This window comes from Mchenga conophoros, linkage group LG3 (assembly GCF_057382185.1).
Source record: "Mchenga conophoros isolate Kocher_MC1m ecotype Shallow Benthic linkage group LG3, M_conophoros_male_GT1.1, whole genome shotgun sequence".
Classification (NCBI taxonomy): Eukaryota; Metazoa; Chordata; class Actinopteri; order Cichliformes; family Cichlidae; genus Mchenga; species Mchenga conophoros.
In genome coordinates, this window is record NC_140528.1 from 62,716,661 (window position 1) to 62,734,987 (window position 18,327).

General features: G+C 46.5%; 2 protein-coding genes across 5 annotated transcripts in view; both read right to left on the minus strand.

Annotated features, from left to right (window-relative positions):
• The window catches only part of actn3b (actinin alpha 3b), a 37,342-nt gene extending 33,151 nt beyond the window's left edge, over window positions 1-4,191 (minus strand). The window contains exon 1 of the mRNA XM_085266162.1: window positions 3,795-4,191. Within this exon, the coding sequence (XP_085122288.1) occupies window positions 3,795-3,929 (135 nt within the window). The 5' untranslated portion in view covers window positions 3,930-4,191. The remainder of the gene's footprint in view (window positions 1-3,794) is intronic.
• A 533-nt stretch (window positions 4,192-4,724) lies between these two features.
• On the minus strand, window positions 4,725-18,104 carry rbm14b (RNA binding motif protein 14b). Of its 4 annotated transcripts, none has more exons than XM_085266210.1 (5): window positions 17,949-18,099; window positions 15,300-15,410; window positions 13,534-13,886; window positions 12,263-13,310; window positions 4,725-12,037 (listed from the first exon to the last, which is right to left on the minus strand). In XM_085266210.1, the coding sequence occupies exons 3-5, from the start codon at window positions 13,880-13,882 to the stop codon at window positions 11,707-11,709; spliced, it is 1,728 nt and encodes a 575-aa protein (XP_085122336.1). In that variant the 5' UTR covers window positions 13,883-13,886; window positions 15,300-15,410; window positions 17,949-18,099; the 3' UTR covers window positions 4,725-11,706. The 4 variants fall into 4 exon arrangements, with proteins under 4 accessions (XP_085122336.1, XP_085122344.1, XP_085122352.1 ...); XM_085266218.1 differs by lacking the exon at window positions 17,949-18,099 and adding an exon at window positions 17,699-17,875; XM_085266226.1 differs by lacking the exon at window positions 17,949-18,099 and adding an exon at window positions 17,657-17,875.
• Window positions 18,105-18,327: the final 223 nt, after the last annotated feature.

The following is an 18,327-nucleotide window of genomic DNA, read 5'->3' on the forward strand; positions in this document are numbered from 1 at the left end:
CAGGAAGCAACCTCCAGCAGAGCCAGGCTCAGGGAGGGGCGGGGCCATCTGCTGAGACTGGTTAGGGGTTGAGGGAAAATACTGAAAAGGGGAGAAAAAAAAAATCACGGAGTCTTACCAGCTACTGATCGTAAAAAAATAGCAACTTAACTAGAAGACACAGCTCGACTTGGCACCACTCTTATCTGTGATTGGTTAATACTGAATGTTATAGTCGCCTAAGATATCGATCCGTCTTTAGTACGGCTGCACAGACAGTTCTGTGTGGGCACATGGAAGCTAGGCTAAAACTAGGTATCAGTTTAAGCCACCTCTCCTATATTACCAACAGTGTGTCAGTGCGGGGAAAAATAAATGATTATTATTCTTTTTAAATACTTTTCAACTTGCCCAGTCTAATTTCTTCTGTGTGTACGTATACTGAGCTTTTATTGCTAACAGGTCAGCTAAGCACACGGCTGCTGATAACCTCATGTAATGGATATTTTTAGATTACTGCCAACATGAGCGTCACCAGGCAGCTTTACTTAGTGAATTAGCAGCTGAACTCTTTAACAATGTGAAACAGAAGATGACTTAAGTCATAGCACTGAATCTTTATTCATTTATTTATTTTTTAGCATAATGATAGTTTCTACTTTCTAGTTAGCTCAGTGCTGCGTGCCAACAGAGGGATCTACTGCACAGGAGGACGAAAGCATCGCCTTTTCAAATAAAAAGCCATTCCATGTGTTCTTGTGAGCGCAGTCTTCTGCAGCCCTCTGCAGTGAGAGTAAATCTTTAAACAGATATTGATTGCGCCTACAGCAATCACTTCTTTTTGCAGATGCGGTGGAGCTGGACCTGTCAGCCTGTCATCTGTTTGAGGCAGACATCAATAAAGCTCCGAAAGCCCACGAAAAGAACTTCTGGCTCTAACCGGACCGGTTTCCTCCATCCACTTGGATCAGCCCTCCTTATTTCCAGGATTATAGTTGCTTTGAGGAGAGAAGCTCGCCAAGATAAGATGCAGCCAGATCTCATCACTCCGGCCTTTCATATCTCATATTTCCTTCCGACAGCTTTCCCCTAGATGCAATATCTAACACAATTTTTGCCAGCTCCTCTTAAATCAAATGCCTTGTCCAAATCAAGTCATGAATCACTTAGTTAGCAAAGAAGGAGCCATGCTCTATGATAAATATAAACCAGTGTCAGCATGTACAATTCAGACACACACCATTTCTAATGTGTGGTATCACATTCGGCATCACTGTGTGTTGACAAACATTTTACTACTGCAGCAAGTGGTGAGCGGCTTTTTCCACTGAAATTTCAGGGACAGAGGAGACAACAGGTGCTTCGAGGCTTCCCTTTCATATTCTCGGCACTGCAGAATGAAGCGCCGGCTATATTTATGGGCTGATATCAGCTCCTTAAGCTAGATTTTACATGCCAAGGACGGCAGTGGAGTACCATGACCGGCTCCCCGGGGAGGATGAGGGGTGAAGACTAAAGACTCGCTGGGCTGTAGAGGTTTATTCAAGGCCTGTTTTATGACCCCGAGCGTAAAAGGCTGGTGGTCCGCATGAGACAAAGTAAGAAAGGCAACATTTTTAATCAGTTTAAAAAAGGCACAATCACAAGAGATGTGCAAATATTCCAAAAATGGTGGCGAAGGAAGTTTTCAAAGAAAAGACACAGCGATAAAGAGAAAGTAAGCGGGGGAGGGGGGCAAGTTGGAGCCAAGCAAGTTAAGAAGTATTTTTAGGAAGACGTTTATTTGTGGGTCTGTGAAACCAACCCGGGGTGTATACTTAACAGCCTTGCCATCCATCTCTCTCTCTCCTCTCTGCTACCATCTGTTGAGGTCTCTCAGCCTGTCACTGCGCTTCAGCTCTGGGAGACATTTTTCATTGACGGAAGAATTCTGCAGATTCACTGCAGCTGATGCCGTAAAATGTGCCCGTTTCACTGATCTATACCCAGATTAGGTGCTGGTTACAGGTTAGATTAGGTTATGTCTTTGAGTACAGCAGGATATGGAAGCAAGCACGGTCCCTACACTTCAATAACTGTCAGAGATGGGAATAGAAGCATGCGATTCCTGAAATACTCAAAAAGAATATTAGACATATTTCACCAAGGTGATTTTTCTTTTTGCTCTCTTCAGCTCAGCTGAACACAAACAGCAGCTGGAAGTTATGTTGAACTTTTTGAAGGTTCTATTGCTGATTTAAACCTCATTTGTCCAAATGTGTCATCTTTAGAGTAAAGTCATGTGCCGTCTCTGCATTAGCTGAAGCCAAAGTCTCAGCTTTTACTTTTCTTGAGCCAAACTGTACAGCAACACAAGAAAACCTTTAAAAAAAAAAGTGAAACCTTATAACATTAACTGTATCACATTTTATGAGTTTCTTTTGACTATATTAAAACATGTCTTTGTTTAACAGGCTGTGAGCAATAAATTATACAAAAAAACCAAATGTAGCTAAAAATGATACAACTTAACTCTCATATATGCACAATTATTTTTACTCTTTTTTCCAGATTCAATAAAAAAAAAAAAAATCGAGCTTAAAATTTGCTGGTAATTATTTCTGGTTTTACAGGATTAACATCTCTATGAAATCATGTTAACTGAATGTATCCTTGCTCCCTTTGCATTTCTGACATGCCAGCTAGGAAGAGAAGGCTAATGACTTTGAGTCAGGTGCGGCAAACAGCTGAAACTTCCTGTTTAATTTGAATATGTTTTAGTAGCTCTCTTTCATTATATGAAACAGAAATCTTCCTGATGGCTATTTCCAGCCCGGGCTTCCTGGTAGGTGAAGGCTGTGGTCATCCAACATGGCGACCAATTACAAACCCTTAGGATCAAAAATACCAAACATGAAAATCAGTTCAGTCTGTTCACTGAACTGAAACATCGCAGTGGGTCATTTGTGTGCAAGGTGAACACCTCAAAGACAAAAGTGTAGCTCATTAACCTTTGCCAGTGTTGTTTTTGTCCCAGTGTGCCGTGCCAGACATCACCTGTGTCACTTGACTTTTGCTCCAGCAGCTCATTAAACACACCTGTCATGCTCTTTCTCCATGCGACCTTAAAGGTTGGCCTAACCCCACCCCGCCCCAACTCTCGTTCAGTATGGGTTTCAAAAATAAGATTAAAGACATACTTTAAGAGTTGTTGCTTTACTTTTTAAGTCATAAAATGTAATATTCCTCAGTAACATAACAGGCTGTTTTAACAGGAAGTTGTGGTATAGATAATTAAAAAAGGCATACTTATATTGGTCTAATGTAACTTAACAAATGGTATAATTATTGTGAGTATTTCCCCTCTGCTTTTACGCCATCCTTTGCATCCTTATCTCCAGGTTGGCTTAATGTCCTTATATCCCTATAAACTCGCATGTACTTTAAAAGTTAAGTAAAAAACGCAGGCAAAGTAAGAAAACAAAAACCTCCGGGAGGTGGTAATATATTTAGACAGTCTGCAAGGCAATCAGGGGTAACTGAAAGACAACACTGAGAAAGTTCCACAGCCTAAAATATCTGCCCACACAGCTTCAAGCAGGACTGAAGTGCCAGGTGTGAGGCCAGCGAAGGCGCAGTTTCATATTAGACTTCACACAATTAGACCAACACCACTGACTCCCAAATTAAATTCAGTCTGCCTTGTTAACGTGTTAAAAGCATTTTTTTTTAAAAAGCGCCGCTCACTGACTTGAATGCGAGCGAAGAGGTTCGATCTGTGCGTAATTACGCACGTCGGTACAAGCGCTACTCGAAACCGCTTTATCCAAACCTACCTTCCGCTGCTGCTTCTCCCAGGCGGGGTCCAGCAGCAGATCCCTGTCCCAGTCCTCCTCCTGGGTCATGTACGCGTCTTCATGTTGGATCGTGTAGGAGTTGGTGTATGTTATTTGGGTTTCGACAGCTGTCATGGTTCCGCCTCAGTCAGGACTTTACGCGTCCCCCTCAGCTTATTGGTAATAAAAAAAATAATCAGCAATAGAAACGACGAAGATGACGCCGTGAGGCCAAACAACCTCCTTGAGACTTAGAGGTCTCGCTTTCGCGGGGGGAGAGAGAGAGTTAGGGGCTGCAGAGACCAGACTCCACTGGTGCGAGGTGCCTGTGCGGAGGTGGTGCTCCCACTACCAGAAGACCCTGCTGGCCGGTGCTCCTTTCCTGGTCAAAAGTGGCACACGTGACCGCACCCCAATAAGTATGGGAACCGACAGCGTGGGTATCAGGCTCTGGGCCTAAAAAGGTGTGAAAGGCGGGGTGGTCTCCCGCGGGTAGGGATGAGGGGGCTCGTGAGTGGTGTGGAAGTATGTCAATAACGCCTCCTTTCAGCAGAGAGGTTTTTATGGCCTGTGCAATGCACCTGTTGCTGTTAATGATCCTCAATGGCAAAGCCAGGCCTCTGTGCTTTCAGCCTACCTACAAATTCAAACAACTGAGTCATGTATTCTTTAAAAAACAAAAAACAAACCCCACATGAGTCAATAAAATTAAGACACCCATTTCTGAGATTTTGACAACTTCTCCCCTCTGGCTCCAGCTCAATCTAACCCCAGGCAAAGCAGCTCCTCCCTGCACTGCTCTCACTGGCAGCAGCTCACGCCATCTTATTCCTCACTCTAAAATTAGGCTGCAGGTAAAATGCATAGTTCCTGCTGTCCTAAACTACACAGCAAAGGATCAAGCACCAAATAACAACAAACTCAGGCAAATTATATGAGAAACAAAAAGATTTATTCATGATTTTTGTTCATGCAGACTGAAAAAAAATACCTCAACATCTTAAGAAATACAGACCAAAAGGCATAAATATATGCACACACAACCATACAGTATAATTGTCTTCATATCAGGATTTGTCATTCACAGTAAACATGTTTGATCAAATGTTTGATCCGACATTCACGGTGTGAAAATCCCCTCATCGTTCAGCGTTGTGCTGGATTCGATTTCTTTGAAAGAGGAGCAGATCTCTCCTCTTGAGATGACACACTATTCTGTCACCCCTGACGTCTTTGGAAACTAGAACGATTAATATTGTAATTAACTGAGGCGTTTCGTTTAACTACACTAAGCTTGGTCCATTAACCTACTTGAAGAAGCTTAGCTACTGCGCGACTATTTGTGGTTACAATTAGGTTTGTGACTGAGCAGCCGCTGAGACGAGGGAACTGAAATGGCTAAACATAATGCCACCGTGGGACTGCTGACAATGAAATGGTCCGTGGAGAGGGAGAAAAAAAAAGATGGGCTTGGCCTCAGGTGGCCTGTAATCATATAAGGGCAGAAGGGTGGACAAAATAACATGAACGCCTTTCACTCTAATGCCAGCCAACACACTATTACTGCAGTTATGAGGGGAAAAAAACCTTATAAATGATCAATAAATGCAGTGATTTTTGTATTGAGCTGCACTGCATCCTGCTGGCATTCACATGCTCTCTGCCCCCCTCTATACGAGGTAACGTGTGAGATAAGACACTCCTGACGCTTTTATCTGAAGAGAGGATAAGCATCATTAGAAGTGTGATTCTGTGATTCACATCTGTGCTAGATGACCTAGAAAAGTCTCGTTAATGAAACCTGCTTCAACTAAAAAAGGCATCACGGTCTACAGTGTGACGGCTGGGCTCAAACCTAAGCCGGAGTGGGTTCTGTTCCCGATGTACATCTCTGCCGGTGTCTGCTGTACCCTGTGGGATCCCATCAAAAAAACAACACAATACACAAATATATATCTATATAAATGTGTGTGTGTGTGTATGTGTGTGTGTGTGTGTGTGTAGTATTCCAGTATCTCAGTTCTTCAGCTGTCCAAACCACAGAAGGCAGGGGGAGTTTGGGTGAGGAAGTGGAAGTAGAGAGGAGGCTGCAGCTCTGTCTGTGAATTCAGAGCAAGAGGGTGCGCGGGGGGGTCGGGGTGTTTAAGAGATGCGTGGCTGCATTCACCCAAGCACGGGAAGCCTAGACTCACAAGCACCAGAAGAAGCCTTTTTAGTGAGGAGCCGGCAGAGTTGGAGGGGAGGGGTGAGGTGGCTGGAGGGGGAAAAAAAACTGGAGCACGGTGTGCCCTGATCATGGAGGCTGAGGAGGGGTTTCATCAGCTGCACTGCTTAAAGGACCAGTGTGTAGGATTTACTCGTGGAAACAGAATACAGTACTCAGTTCAATTTTATCGATATAGCGCCAAATCACAACAGCAGTCGCCTCAAGGTGCTTTAGATTGGAAGGTAACACCCTACATTAACAGAGAGGACCCCAACGATCAGACGACCCTCTTTGAGCAAGCACTTTGGCGACAGTGGGAAGGAAGAACTCCCTTTTAACAGGAAGAAACCTCCAGACGGACCATGCTCAGGGAGGGGGCAATCGCCTGTGACTATATTACATACAGTATTACATGCAGTACTCATAGTTGTGTTTGTTTTCACTAGTGTAAAGAGCCCTTCACGTTTTCTCTAATCTGTGCTACGCTGAGGTCTGCAGACTCACAACTTCACGCTGTGGTTGCGTGCTGTTGCCATGGCAGCCTGGTTGTAAATGTGTGCAGCATTTAGTGACACAGGCTACCCTCGTTTTTGTGCTTTCGTTGGTCCTTTGTAGTAAAGTGAAACCGAGTGACTGAAAGCAATGAAAATGGACACAGTTGTTCCTCTTTGTGGTGAACTGCACTATTGCTCCCTTTCCTGTTCGAGCCAGCTTTTCGGCCAATCAGCATTCAGGATATCAGGATATGTGCTTTTTGGTCTTTCACCACATCTACACATGGCCTCTGCATCTGTCAAATACCCACAATCCTTCCTTCTAGGCAAATGTGCACTAATGTAGGACTATGGATCCTGCACTACACGTCCAGTCCTCGAACGCCACTAAGTCCTACACAGCGGTCCTTTGGAGAGAAATAAAACTGGCTTCTATGTGCCTCTAAATGCATCCACACATGATGAACTCATCATTTGTGTTTTTTAAAAAAACTTAATGTGTCTTGTTTATGCAAAAAAAAAAATCAGTTTTTTTTGCACTTTGTATCCAAGCAACAGAGACATCAGATTCTAGGGCTCGTTATTATTAGCACAGACACTGTGTGCGACAACGTTCTCTTTTGATAAGGTTCTGGCCAGTGACTCTATTATGGGATGCTCCAAGATCAGAAAGGTGAGGTTAGAAAGTAGCATTGGGCCAAAGGATCCTTCCACTACCAACTCACCTTATCAGTAAGTCATCTACTCAATCCTCCCCACCTCCTTTTAGTTTGTTAGGCGGACAGAAAGGCAGCGCCACGCTTGTCTCGACTCCGTCTCGCAGCGGTCGGAGCAAATGTGAGACAAACTCATCTGACATACAGCGAGTGTGTGCGGGACTGTGTGTGTGCATCAATAGTCTTAACAGGTAAGAATGTAGACGAGGCGTGGCTGTTAAACAACAAAACAGAGCTTCTGTGAGTCAAACCGGTGTGACGTCTCATTATTTAATAGCCACACCTCATACAAGTCACTCATAGCACATATCCAGCCGGTCCAGCTGACACTAGGATTAGAGAAACAGAGCTGCCGTACCAGAAAAGTCCTACAGGAGTCCCGAGATTGGTGAGAATCTACAGGTCAGACTGGCCTCATTAGCCGATCTTATAGGACGTTTCTGATTGGCACACAGGCTGTGAGGGACCCAAGGCAAACCCCCTGTTGGTTTATCTCGTTTTGTCATGGCGCTAAGGTCTTATGGGAGTTACGATTCCTTCCACAGCTGTGTGGCGCAAACCCATCATTCAACAGTTTCAGCAAAGCGGCTCGTCCAACACTGAAGTCTCTCTGTGTCGTGTTACTGAGTCCGGCGGCGGGCCACCACACATACACTGTCCGTTGGCACGCCCAGGCCACTACGGTAACAAAAGGAGGGTGGGTGGGTAGTTTGGGTTTAGGTGGGTGGTTCTGGGAAGTCTGAGTCCGAGCCAGAGCCACAAACCCAGATCCAAGGTGGTGGTGGTGGCGACGGCGGTGGCGGCGGGAGTAGGGGGGGAAGAAAAAAAAAAAAGCGCTGTGTATTTGTGTGTGAACGGCGGAAAGGAGAGGCGCACAGGAGGGCGGGGTTAAGGAGGAGGAGGTATGAGAGAGGGAAGGGGGAAGAAGGAGGGAACCGGGGCGGGCAGGGAAGGGGCAAGGGCGGCGAATACGGCGGTGGCGAGGGCAGGGGGGAGGGTGTGTGGGGTGGGGGTGTCAAGCCTCACCAATCAATGAAATACCGCCCACAGAAAAATAGACAAACAAAAAAAGAAGCTGTTTTCTCTTTAACACACACACACACAGACACACACCAGCAGGACAGAGAGGGCGCGCCAGTCGCCTCCTAAAGCTGATTGCAAGACTTGACTGAGACCTGTGCAGGGGTCCTAACCCCACCCAAACCCTGCCCACCAAACCCACAGAGGAGAAGCCCAAGGCTGTAGCCGCGGCACCGCCACTGCAGCAGAGGAGGAGTTACGGACTGGGGGAGGTGGGGGAGGAAGGTGGCGATGGCAGTGTGGAGAGGAGGGAGGTGGGGAAGGAGTGTTTGTTCAAGGCACAGTCAAAGGAGGGGGCGGCAGGTTGGGAGAGGGGAAGTCAGTGCTCTTTAGGATTTCTTTCCTGCTGTTGTTGCGTTTTGTTTTTTTGTAAACTTTTTTTATTTACCTTGGTGGTGAAGAGAGAGAGAGAACGAGTTCCCGCTGCGTTGGCGTCGCGCTAAAAGTCGTCCCCATGGCTCACGCCGCCACGCTCACGCACGGCTGCACCCCGGCCGTTCCAGGCGGCACGGTGACCTATTTCAGTTGAGATAGTTAGTCAAGAGCTGGACTGACGTGGGGCTTGTTTGTTTGTTTGTTTGTGCGGCAGAGTTACAGATTATCACACATGCAGGTCTGAGAGCAGAGAGGACACAGAGACACACGGAGAGGGAGAATTTGGTACAGCAGGGGAGATACCAGACCAGACCAGACACACACCCATCAAACCCCCCCGCCCAAGGAAACAGGACTGCTCCACAGATCAAAATGCACCCAGGCCATTCTATCTGTGTGCCTCTCCCCAGCTCTCACTGTGCCAAAACATCATTTCTACAAGAAAAATCCTTTTTTTAACTTTTAATGTTACAGAGCCAGAACGAATCGCTGAAATGCATGTTCTCAAATGCAAATGAACCCCAAAACCCTTTGGTTGAGTTGGTTTGCACTGAGTTTGAGAGGCTGGAGAGAGGAAAGGAGCACCAACCTGCACTTACCCCGACCAAAGAGAGCAAAGCTGGGCCAGCATCTACACCTGTCTCCCCCTTGGGTCCCCAGTCAAATGGGTCTGGTGGTCATTTTACACAAGAGAAACAGATAGTGGGAGAAGAACAACATAAACAAGAAGAAGAAGAAGAAGGGGAAATGTCCAAACCCTTTGCTTTCTTTTACCACATTAGTGTCAGCCAAAACATTCTTTATTATAATAAGGTTTATAGTAATACATATTCTCAATAAAAAGCATGCTGATTTTTTTTTTTGAATGATTTTTTTTTAAACTTTTGACTTTTTATATTTTTCTTAAAAAGAAGGCAAAAAAAAAAATGAAAATACTTCTCTAAAAAATACGATCTCAAACATGGCAAACAAGACATTTCGCAAACCACATAGTTCTACAAAGGATGCAACTGGTATGTGTTCTGTATATACGACACAGAGAGAGATTACACCGTGAGATGCAAAGAAGTCGCTCAACCGCTAAAAAACAAAAAGAAAGAAAGAAAGAAAAAAAAACACAGGGGGAGAGAGAGGAGGGGAGGAGGAGGGGGGAACGGGAGGGCAGTAAAGGGGCGTGTGCAGCAGACCGCCGTCACATAGCAGTTGCAAAATACTTTGAAAGTGGCTGTTTTAATGAAACGCAGAGCTACGCGGGTGGGATTTGCCACTCGTCAAAGTCCAGTTCTACAAGCTCTAACAGATATATTAAAACAGACACTTTCGCTCTTTTCCCTTTTTTGCAATCGCAATCTAAAGCTGGTCTGGTATTTGGAGGGTCAAAGAAGCACGTGGACGACGCTGCCCCACCTCTCACTTCATTGGTGCTATCACTGTCGTTTCTGCTTTAACCAGCAGTTAGTAAAGTAACGAACCCGTGAAGGCTCGGTTTGTGGCTTTTTCTTTTAAGAGCTGTGAAACAAATCCCAGAGAAAGCTTCGCTCGCTCTCCAAGCCTTCTGGATACTAAAGCTCTGGAGGTCGGGCTCCCCCCGCCCTCCTTGAAATGATTAAAAAATAATGTCAAAAGCACTTAAAAATGGGAGGTCCCTCCACTTAATGCACTTCACTCGAGGCTTTATAGGCACATGATTGAGCTTGTCACATACCATCGTGGTTTCCAACAGGATGCGATTAAAAGATCCTTTTGTAAACTGCTCCCTCAGTAGTAACACATTGATTTTTTTCTCCCTCCTTTCACCACCGTTTACAGTTCATCACATCCCAGGCTGACTTACGTCACAGGTAAACAACAAAAAACACATTTACACTATTTTTAAAAAAGGCCTCTGAAAATGATGGACTCCATACGGAACATCTACAAAAAAAAGTCACTGTCGGTAATATCTGGCTCCTCCCCCTCTAAACTGCTGACCCTGTCCCTTTACAAGGAGCGGGAACTGCCGACAATATAAGAGAACACAATAGAAAAGAATAGACATTGAAATTTGCTGTAAGAGGTAGGCAGCTGTAATTACAAAGAGCGAGAGAGGGAGAGGTGAAGCAGTGTCTTTCATTGCTGCAGTTAGAGTAAGGGTGGAGCGGGAGGGGAGGAGGGGGGGTTCAGAAAAAAAAAAAGGGAGTCAAAGGGGAGATCCAAACATACATTACAGTACGTTTATGTGTGCTTTACTCTTTTTTTTCTCTCCTTTCCTTTTCGGCAAAGTTTTATTTTCTTTTTTTGCTGCTGCGTTTGTGCGCTGCAAGGTCAGCAAGCCCTCACCTCTCACTCGCTCACACGCGTCACAGCCCACGTCACATTCAAGACAAAACGTCCCTCGAAAAAAAAACCCCAAACAAACCAAAAAACAAAGAAGACTCAACCTTGGTTCGGCCGGACGCGACGCAGCGCAGCCGTCACGCGCGAGAGCGTCGCCCTGACTTTCCATCTGGTTACGTTGCAAATTGAAACTCTTCAACATAAGGCAAAAAAGGTTTCAAATTAGCTGCCCTAACTGATCATCTAGGCCTAAGGAGGATGGCTGATGTCGTCAATCGAAGGTCTCGGCCTTAGAAAATCATAACTGGGTTTGCGGAAATAAAGGCATATATGAAACGGCCGAGCGGGTCGGCCTAATACTGGCACACGTGTGAGACTGGCACGATAAAAAAGTAAAACTGAGAAGCACAAAGAATGCCCGCGCGACAGATGAAAGCCTCCCTTTCGGTGGCTGCACTGTGTGTGCGTGCAAACTGAACCAAGGCTGGCGTATCAAGTTTCTCCTAAAGCAGGTTAATAAACCAAGGAGTCCCCAGTTTAATACCACACACTTAGAGCCCCCAGACACACACACACACCCACACACACACACACACACGTACATACAGCTGCTGTAAGGTGGTCAAGTTTGGGGTTGGAAGAGGAGATTGGGGCGGGTGAGGGAGGGTGAAGGGTGGGAGGGGTTCAGGGCAAAGAGGGAGGGGCGGGCAGAGAGTTGTGTGCGACTATCGGAAGGGGGGCTCAGGCGTGTGAAGGGAGAGTTCGGGGCGGCGGAGGATGGCCTCCTTGCGCGTGGGCGGCGGCAACGGCGGCTCATACACCCTGGGCGCAGCCATGGCGGCTGCCACTGCCGCAGCGGCGGGGACCACTGGCCTGAGTGCGTCCAGCGTGGTGACGGGCTGGGCTTGCATCGCGGGGACAGCCTGAACTGCTTGGACCGCTTGCATGGCCTGCATTCCCGGCATGCCAGGGATGGCGGTCACTGCGCTCGGTGATGCGTAGGCATACTGGAACTGTGGGTACTGCTGGAGCTGCTGGTAGTACTCCGCGTAGTACCTAAGACGGGGGAGGACAGAGATGGTTAGGTTAAGGACAAATTTAGTTGAAGAGAAAATAGTTTGCAGTGAACAGTGAACCACGAGCTAAAACCACAAGAACAACATCAGATTTGTAAAGGTGAGGGGGCACCTTGATTTTTTAGAAAACATGAAAGTTAACGATCTCTGTCATTATTTCATATCTGCTGCTTAGCAGGAAACAGAATCAAAGATTATATCCTACCTGGCCATGGGGTCTTCTGCGGCTTCCACTGCCTCTTCAGCTGCTCGACCAGCTGGCGTGGGGAGCAGGGGTCGGCGTGGCTTGGCCCTCTGGTACATAAATGGCTTCATCACAGGGTCCGGAAGCAGAGGTGCCGACCTTCGCAGTGGACTGCGATCCCTCTCTCCGGACTTTGCCACAGCTGCTGCTGTGGCGGCAGCTGCCGTCTGCTGCTCAGCCACAACCTGCTGGCCCTGGGCGAAGTAATGCGCCTGCCTGGCAGCCTCAAAGATAGCCGTAGTCGGGTCCGCTGCTCCCATGGCGCTTAACTGAGCGTAGGCTGGTGCGGCGGCGCTGTAAATCGCAGGCGCTACAGAGTAGGCAGGATTAATGGCGGCTGCCGCTGTTGGCATTTCTATCCCAGGAGCCGCGGCCAGATAGACGGGGTGGTTGGCCATTGTCGGGGTGTAAACCGGAGTTGTGTAGGCAGCGGCAGCGGCGGCAGCAGCAGCGGCGGCTGCTGGGGACGCAGCCACCTGACCGTAAATATTAGGTGTCATGGAGCTGTATACCTGCGTGGCCCCTGACGTGAGAGCGGCCTGATTGGCCACCGTTCCGTAAAGCTGATTGGCAACGTTGGCACCGTACACCTGGCTGGCAAGGGCACCATAAACAGCTGGATTTACCGGGTTCCCATCTGTGCGTGTCCCGGTGGTAATCCCTGTGAGAGCAGCATAAGTGGGATCAAAGGTGGAGGTGTTGTAGACTGAATTGTGCACGCTTTGCTGGACCTGCAGCGGTAGGCCGGCGGCCGCAGCGGCGGCAGCAGCCAAGACCGCTGCCTGACTCTGGTACTGCTCCAGAGAAGGTTTCCCCACAGGGCATTCTCCAGCATAGTGGCCCTGCTTCCCACAGTTCACACACGGGATCTTCCCCGTCGGCGCCTGCTTGCTGGGCTGGACCTTGGAGAGCTCTACGGACAGGGGCCGGCCCTTGAAGGAGGTGCCGTGCAGGGCTTCGATGGCCTGTAGCGCATCTTCCTTGTTTTCCATGTGAACAAAAGCATAGCCTGTGGAAAAGCAATGGCTGGATGTGATTCAGTGCTTACTAGGAAAATGAACTGTGCCAAAGGAAAGTGCACAACTTTACAATCGGGGCATTAGCTTTAACTTTGAACTTTGCACTCTGCAGTCTTTTTCAGGCGCTCCCAGCAATTCAGCAGCTGTAATTAAACCATAAAACAGAATCTAAACTTTAACTTCACTTCAACTGTGAGTAGAGACCTGGCTTACCTTTGACTTTGTCACATTCGAGGACTTTCCCGAACGTCTGGAACAGCTGCTGGAGGTCTTCTGTGGTGCACATGCCGCTCAGATTACCCACAAACACCTTGGTGGAGTGCAGCGGCCTCCCCCTCGATTCCTCCACCACCAAATTCCGACCGCGAAACTCCCGTCCATTGAGCTCCCGGATGGCCCGCTCCGCAGCACCCTCCCCCTGCAGATGCACAAAGGCGAACTGCCGCAGCACGCTGCAGCTGACCACCTGACCGTAGGGTTCGAAGATGGCCGACAGCTCTTCCTGCGTGGTGTCCAATGCCAGGTTACCCACGAAGAGCTTCACTGTGTGGCTCTTGTCCATGGCGCTGTGGAGAAACAGAGGGAGCATCGCTTTGACTGTTTGTTTAGAGATAAGTGAAAGGATTAGCAACACGGTATGACTATCAGCTGCCCCAGACGTGACAGTTACTGAGTGAGCATGAAGACACACCTTTGGCTCAGCGTTAGTCTGACAAGGAGAAGACTACAGGGGTGAAAAGCAGACACAGTGTATGAGCATCAAAAGCTTGGAAATGTCATTATCTCAAGCCTAAAGCTTTTATTTATTTTTAGACGACTAAAAAAAAAAATCACAGATGAAAGAAGCGATCAATTTTTAGCTTAAAGCGTAAAAGAGAAAAACCCAGAAACTTGCTATTTGGAGAAAACGTTAAACGCACCCATATATACACACACTCTTGATAAAGAACCTTTATGCATGAATGAGGAGGCAGATTAACATTCAAATTCCTCAAATTGAATACCACACTGACCACAGATTTGCCTCAGAGTTGCCCGCTGAGGTCAGATAAAGTCATATTATGTAAAAACAGAGCAGTGGAGATTGTGCTAGCGAATAACCGCTAAACATTTACAATAAATGCCACAGAGATCACAGAGTTCGCTTAAGGAGACGTCGCTCTCACTCGCGAGAAGCAGGCTGTGACTACCCATGCAGCTATGAGTCACCCCCATACAGAGGAGACACAGGCGAAAGGAGCATTTTGCACCAACAACTTCAAGGAGCAGTGCTGCTCCTAAACTCACGACGCATTTATAGTGACTTTTTCCTCATTTTTCTGTCACACATACACCGTTATAACACCGAATGTTCATATTAATTGTGGTGAAAGTTTCTTGTAATGAGGTCCACATATGTAGAAATAATCCCTGTGAGATAAATCAGGCTTAAAAGCTCAGTTTGATACAGTGTTGTCGATTCCTGGTTCTGTGTGATCTCACTAGAGGAAATATGCCTAATATGGTCATCTCAGGCACAAATATGGATGTAGCGTTCAACTTTCTGATAAGTAGCTAAGTCAAAGTGCCTCAAACATGCATTCATATTAATAGCCAGCAGGGGGCGACGTCTGTGGTTTCTGGTTGCGTAGGCCTCTATTGGAAAATGGTCTTCTGCTTCCTCGCTTTGTGACCTCGGTAAACACCCTGCTGATGACTAAGACCTCGACTATACTCCACTGTGGACTCGCTCACCATTTGATGATGACGTTTATGTGGAGCGGACCTGAATGGACCCTAGCGGACTGACGGGGAAAGCATAATCCCGGCCCTAAGATGCATCCACACCAGAAGCAATGTGGTGATCATGGAGCACATAAAGTGAAAGAGGACAGCTGGTGACTTCAGCATCTTTTCTCAACTTCCAGGCAACTGTCAGTGTGAGCACAGGATAGTGTTGATTACCATATGACCTGTCAGTATGCATATTAGTGGGTTACCTAGGCAACCGGATCCTGGAACGTTTGCAAGTGATGAGCCGTCAGTTTGTAAGTGACACGAGAGGAACAAATCGCTTCCAGTGGACCCAGCGTCTCTTGTTTTAGGTCATGCTGCAAAGAAAATAAGTGAATTTTGTAAGATGACTAGATAGATGGATATTTTACTTAATGATTAATTATCTGAGTAAATAAACCTTTGATTTTGGCTACATTTAAGATGTATTTTACCCATATTAATGCTTCGTGTTTTCGGCAGCATTAAGAATAATAATAAAAGTAGTATAATCTACAATAAACAGGACAGGGGCTCATATTGAATATTTACAAAGTTTTATATGGAATATGATAAAATAATACAAAATTATGTTAAAGAAAAATGAGACTGACACAGTGAAAAACAGATCTTTAGCAAACAGTAATGCAAAATTTGGTGATTCTGAGAGTCAGAAAGGAGGATTACCCCGCGTACGCTCTTTGGATAATGACTTCTCAATCATTAGACATCAGACAGCGAGATTGTGTCCACAGTTTCAGAGTCAGTTTAAAGACACAATTACTGAACGGGGTGGAAAAAGCATGTTAGCGCAATCCCCAAATAGTACTTGTAAGTGTGGTAAGTTTTGCGTGTGGTTTACAAAAGTTGTTCCGTTTTCCAAGCACAAGCGCAATCAGTTCATTTCAATGTTAAACACAAAAAATAGGGCAAGCTTTGTCCTCCGTTAAATCTTAAATTAGCAGTAAACTGTGTGTCACAAACAGTAAACCAGTTTGCACACTTGATTTATATATTTTCCTCCCTATATTTTGCACCTTCAGAAAGGAACTCCGAGCATACATATCCAACATGGTCAGTCTGAGAAGTCTCAGAGTTCCTCCACCTCGTCCTCCATGTCCACTTACACACAATCTTGTCACTGGGCTCTTTTCTAAATACACACAGTACTTCCTTCTATGCCAGAAACCACTTTGTGCTGTAACACATTACTAAATCTGACCCGAAGATGACACACCTCTGTATATGAGCACAGAAGCTCCGCTCATCTTTGGTTTAAATTTAGTTTTGTTTATATAGCGACAAATCACTGCAGCAGCCGCCTCAAGGTGCTTTGTATTGTAATTTTAAGACCCCATAACTATCCAGAGAAAAGCTTAACAATCATTTTGAGCAAGCACTTGGCAACAGTGGGAAGGAAAAACTCCCTTTTAACAGGAAGAAACCTCCAGCAGAACCAGGCTCGGGGAGGGGCAGCCATCTGTGACAAAGACATGCTGTGGAAGAGAGCTTGACATCGTTCCAGTGAGGTGTATAAACACACAGTGATTCAAAAAGGTGACTGAAGAAGAACAACTCAGTGCATCATGGGAGTCCCCCAACAGCCTACACCTATTGCAGCATAAATAAGGGAGGATTCAGGGTCACCTGGTCCAGCCCTAACTATATGCTTTATCAAAAAGGAAAGTTTTAAGCCTAATCTGAAAAGTAGAGATAGTGTCTGTCTCCTGAATCCAAACTGGAAGCTGGTTCCACAGAAGAGGGGCCTGAAAACTGAAGGCTCTGCCTCCCATTCTACTTTTAAATACTCTAGGAACAACAAGTAGGCCTGCAGAGCGAGAGCGAAGTGCTCTAATAGGGTGATATGGTACTACAAGGTCATTAAGATAAGATGGGGACTGAATATCCAAGACCTTGTATGTGAGGAGCAGGATTTTGAATTGTTTCTGCATTTAACAGGAAGCTTCTGTTTGCGAGGGGCAGCCAATCAGAAGACAGTTTGGCTGCACCAGGAATTTCTTCAGTTGTAAATAACGTGAACAGGGCCCAAGAATAAAAATATGGAGCAAGAAGCGAGCATAGTAGGGATCTCCTTCACTTCAGCCTGTACATGTTTTACAGGACAACCCACCTCCCCACCCCAACACCACACAACTGGGTTTCTAGTTTTTTTGGTTTGAGTTTACCGAATACACCATCAGCACCACCACCAGCACCACCACAGATACCCGCTCTCCATACTGGGTGAACCCCGCTCACATACAGTATGGCTGCTGCACTAACACTGGGTTCAAGTGAAGCATAAACCAGAGGTGGTGGTGGGGGAAAGCTGCTTTGTGATGACGCAGCACGGCGCTGAGTCGACATATTTCCCACAGCTCGCTTTATTTACCAGCTCACAAATACCCAAAAGACACGAGACGAGTTGGTCGGACAGGCTGTCAGTGTTTTTGTGAATGGAGACACGAGAGAGAGAGAGGGAGAGAGAGCGAGATGCTTGTTTGGTTCCGCTCGGCGATTCAAAGCAAAGCCAAACAAAGTCCCGACAGCCAAACAGCCACGGACACGCATTAAACACACTTACTTTCACTTCCTATTGCGAGGCGTCGATGATCAATACTAATACCTGATACAACGGTATGACTCTCGGTGGCAGATCGATACAATGTAACAACACATTTTTTCTCCCTCCCCTTCTTCCTCCCGCACAGGAATGAACACAGTGAAACGGCGAGGCGATCTAAAGCTCTCCGTCCCTACAACAGCGCCGAAACCAGCAGCCCCCTCACAGCTTTTAGACGGCGGGCTTTAACGAGCTCCCACATGAGAATAAGGGTGCAGAAAAGGCGATTAAATAAAAGGATCTACCATCTTACCTAAGCGGTGCCGTGTTTCAAAATGGTAGCGCCTGCTTCCGTTTGAACGTCGGGCATACTGCTGGAGAGGCTGCAGAGGGGGAGGGCTGCTGCTGCTGCTGCTGCACCGGGAGGATGCTGAATCCTCACAAAAGAAGAGCCACCAAAATGACTCAAGCACACACAGAGACTCGCATGAGCCTTTGTGTTTTACAGATGAACAAAGCCCCCAAACAACAAGCGAGGGGGGCTCAATTAATGATGGCACGTTTACATCCAAGTGCAGGATTATTGTTTATGTGCGATCCTAATATCGATAGTATCGATATCAACGCCGGTATTGGTAATGGATCGATATTGGCACGATGAGATCGATATTTTTACGTATTATTTGTTGAGT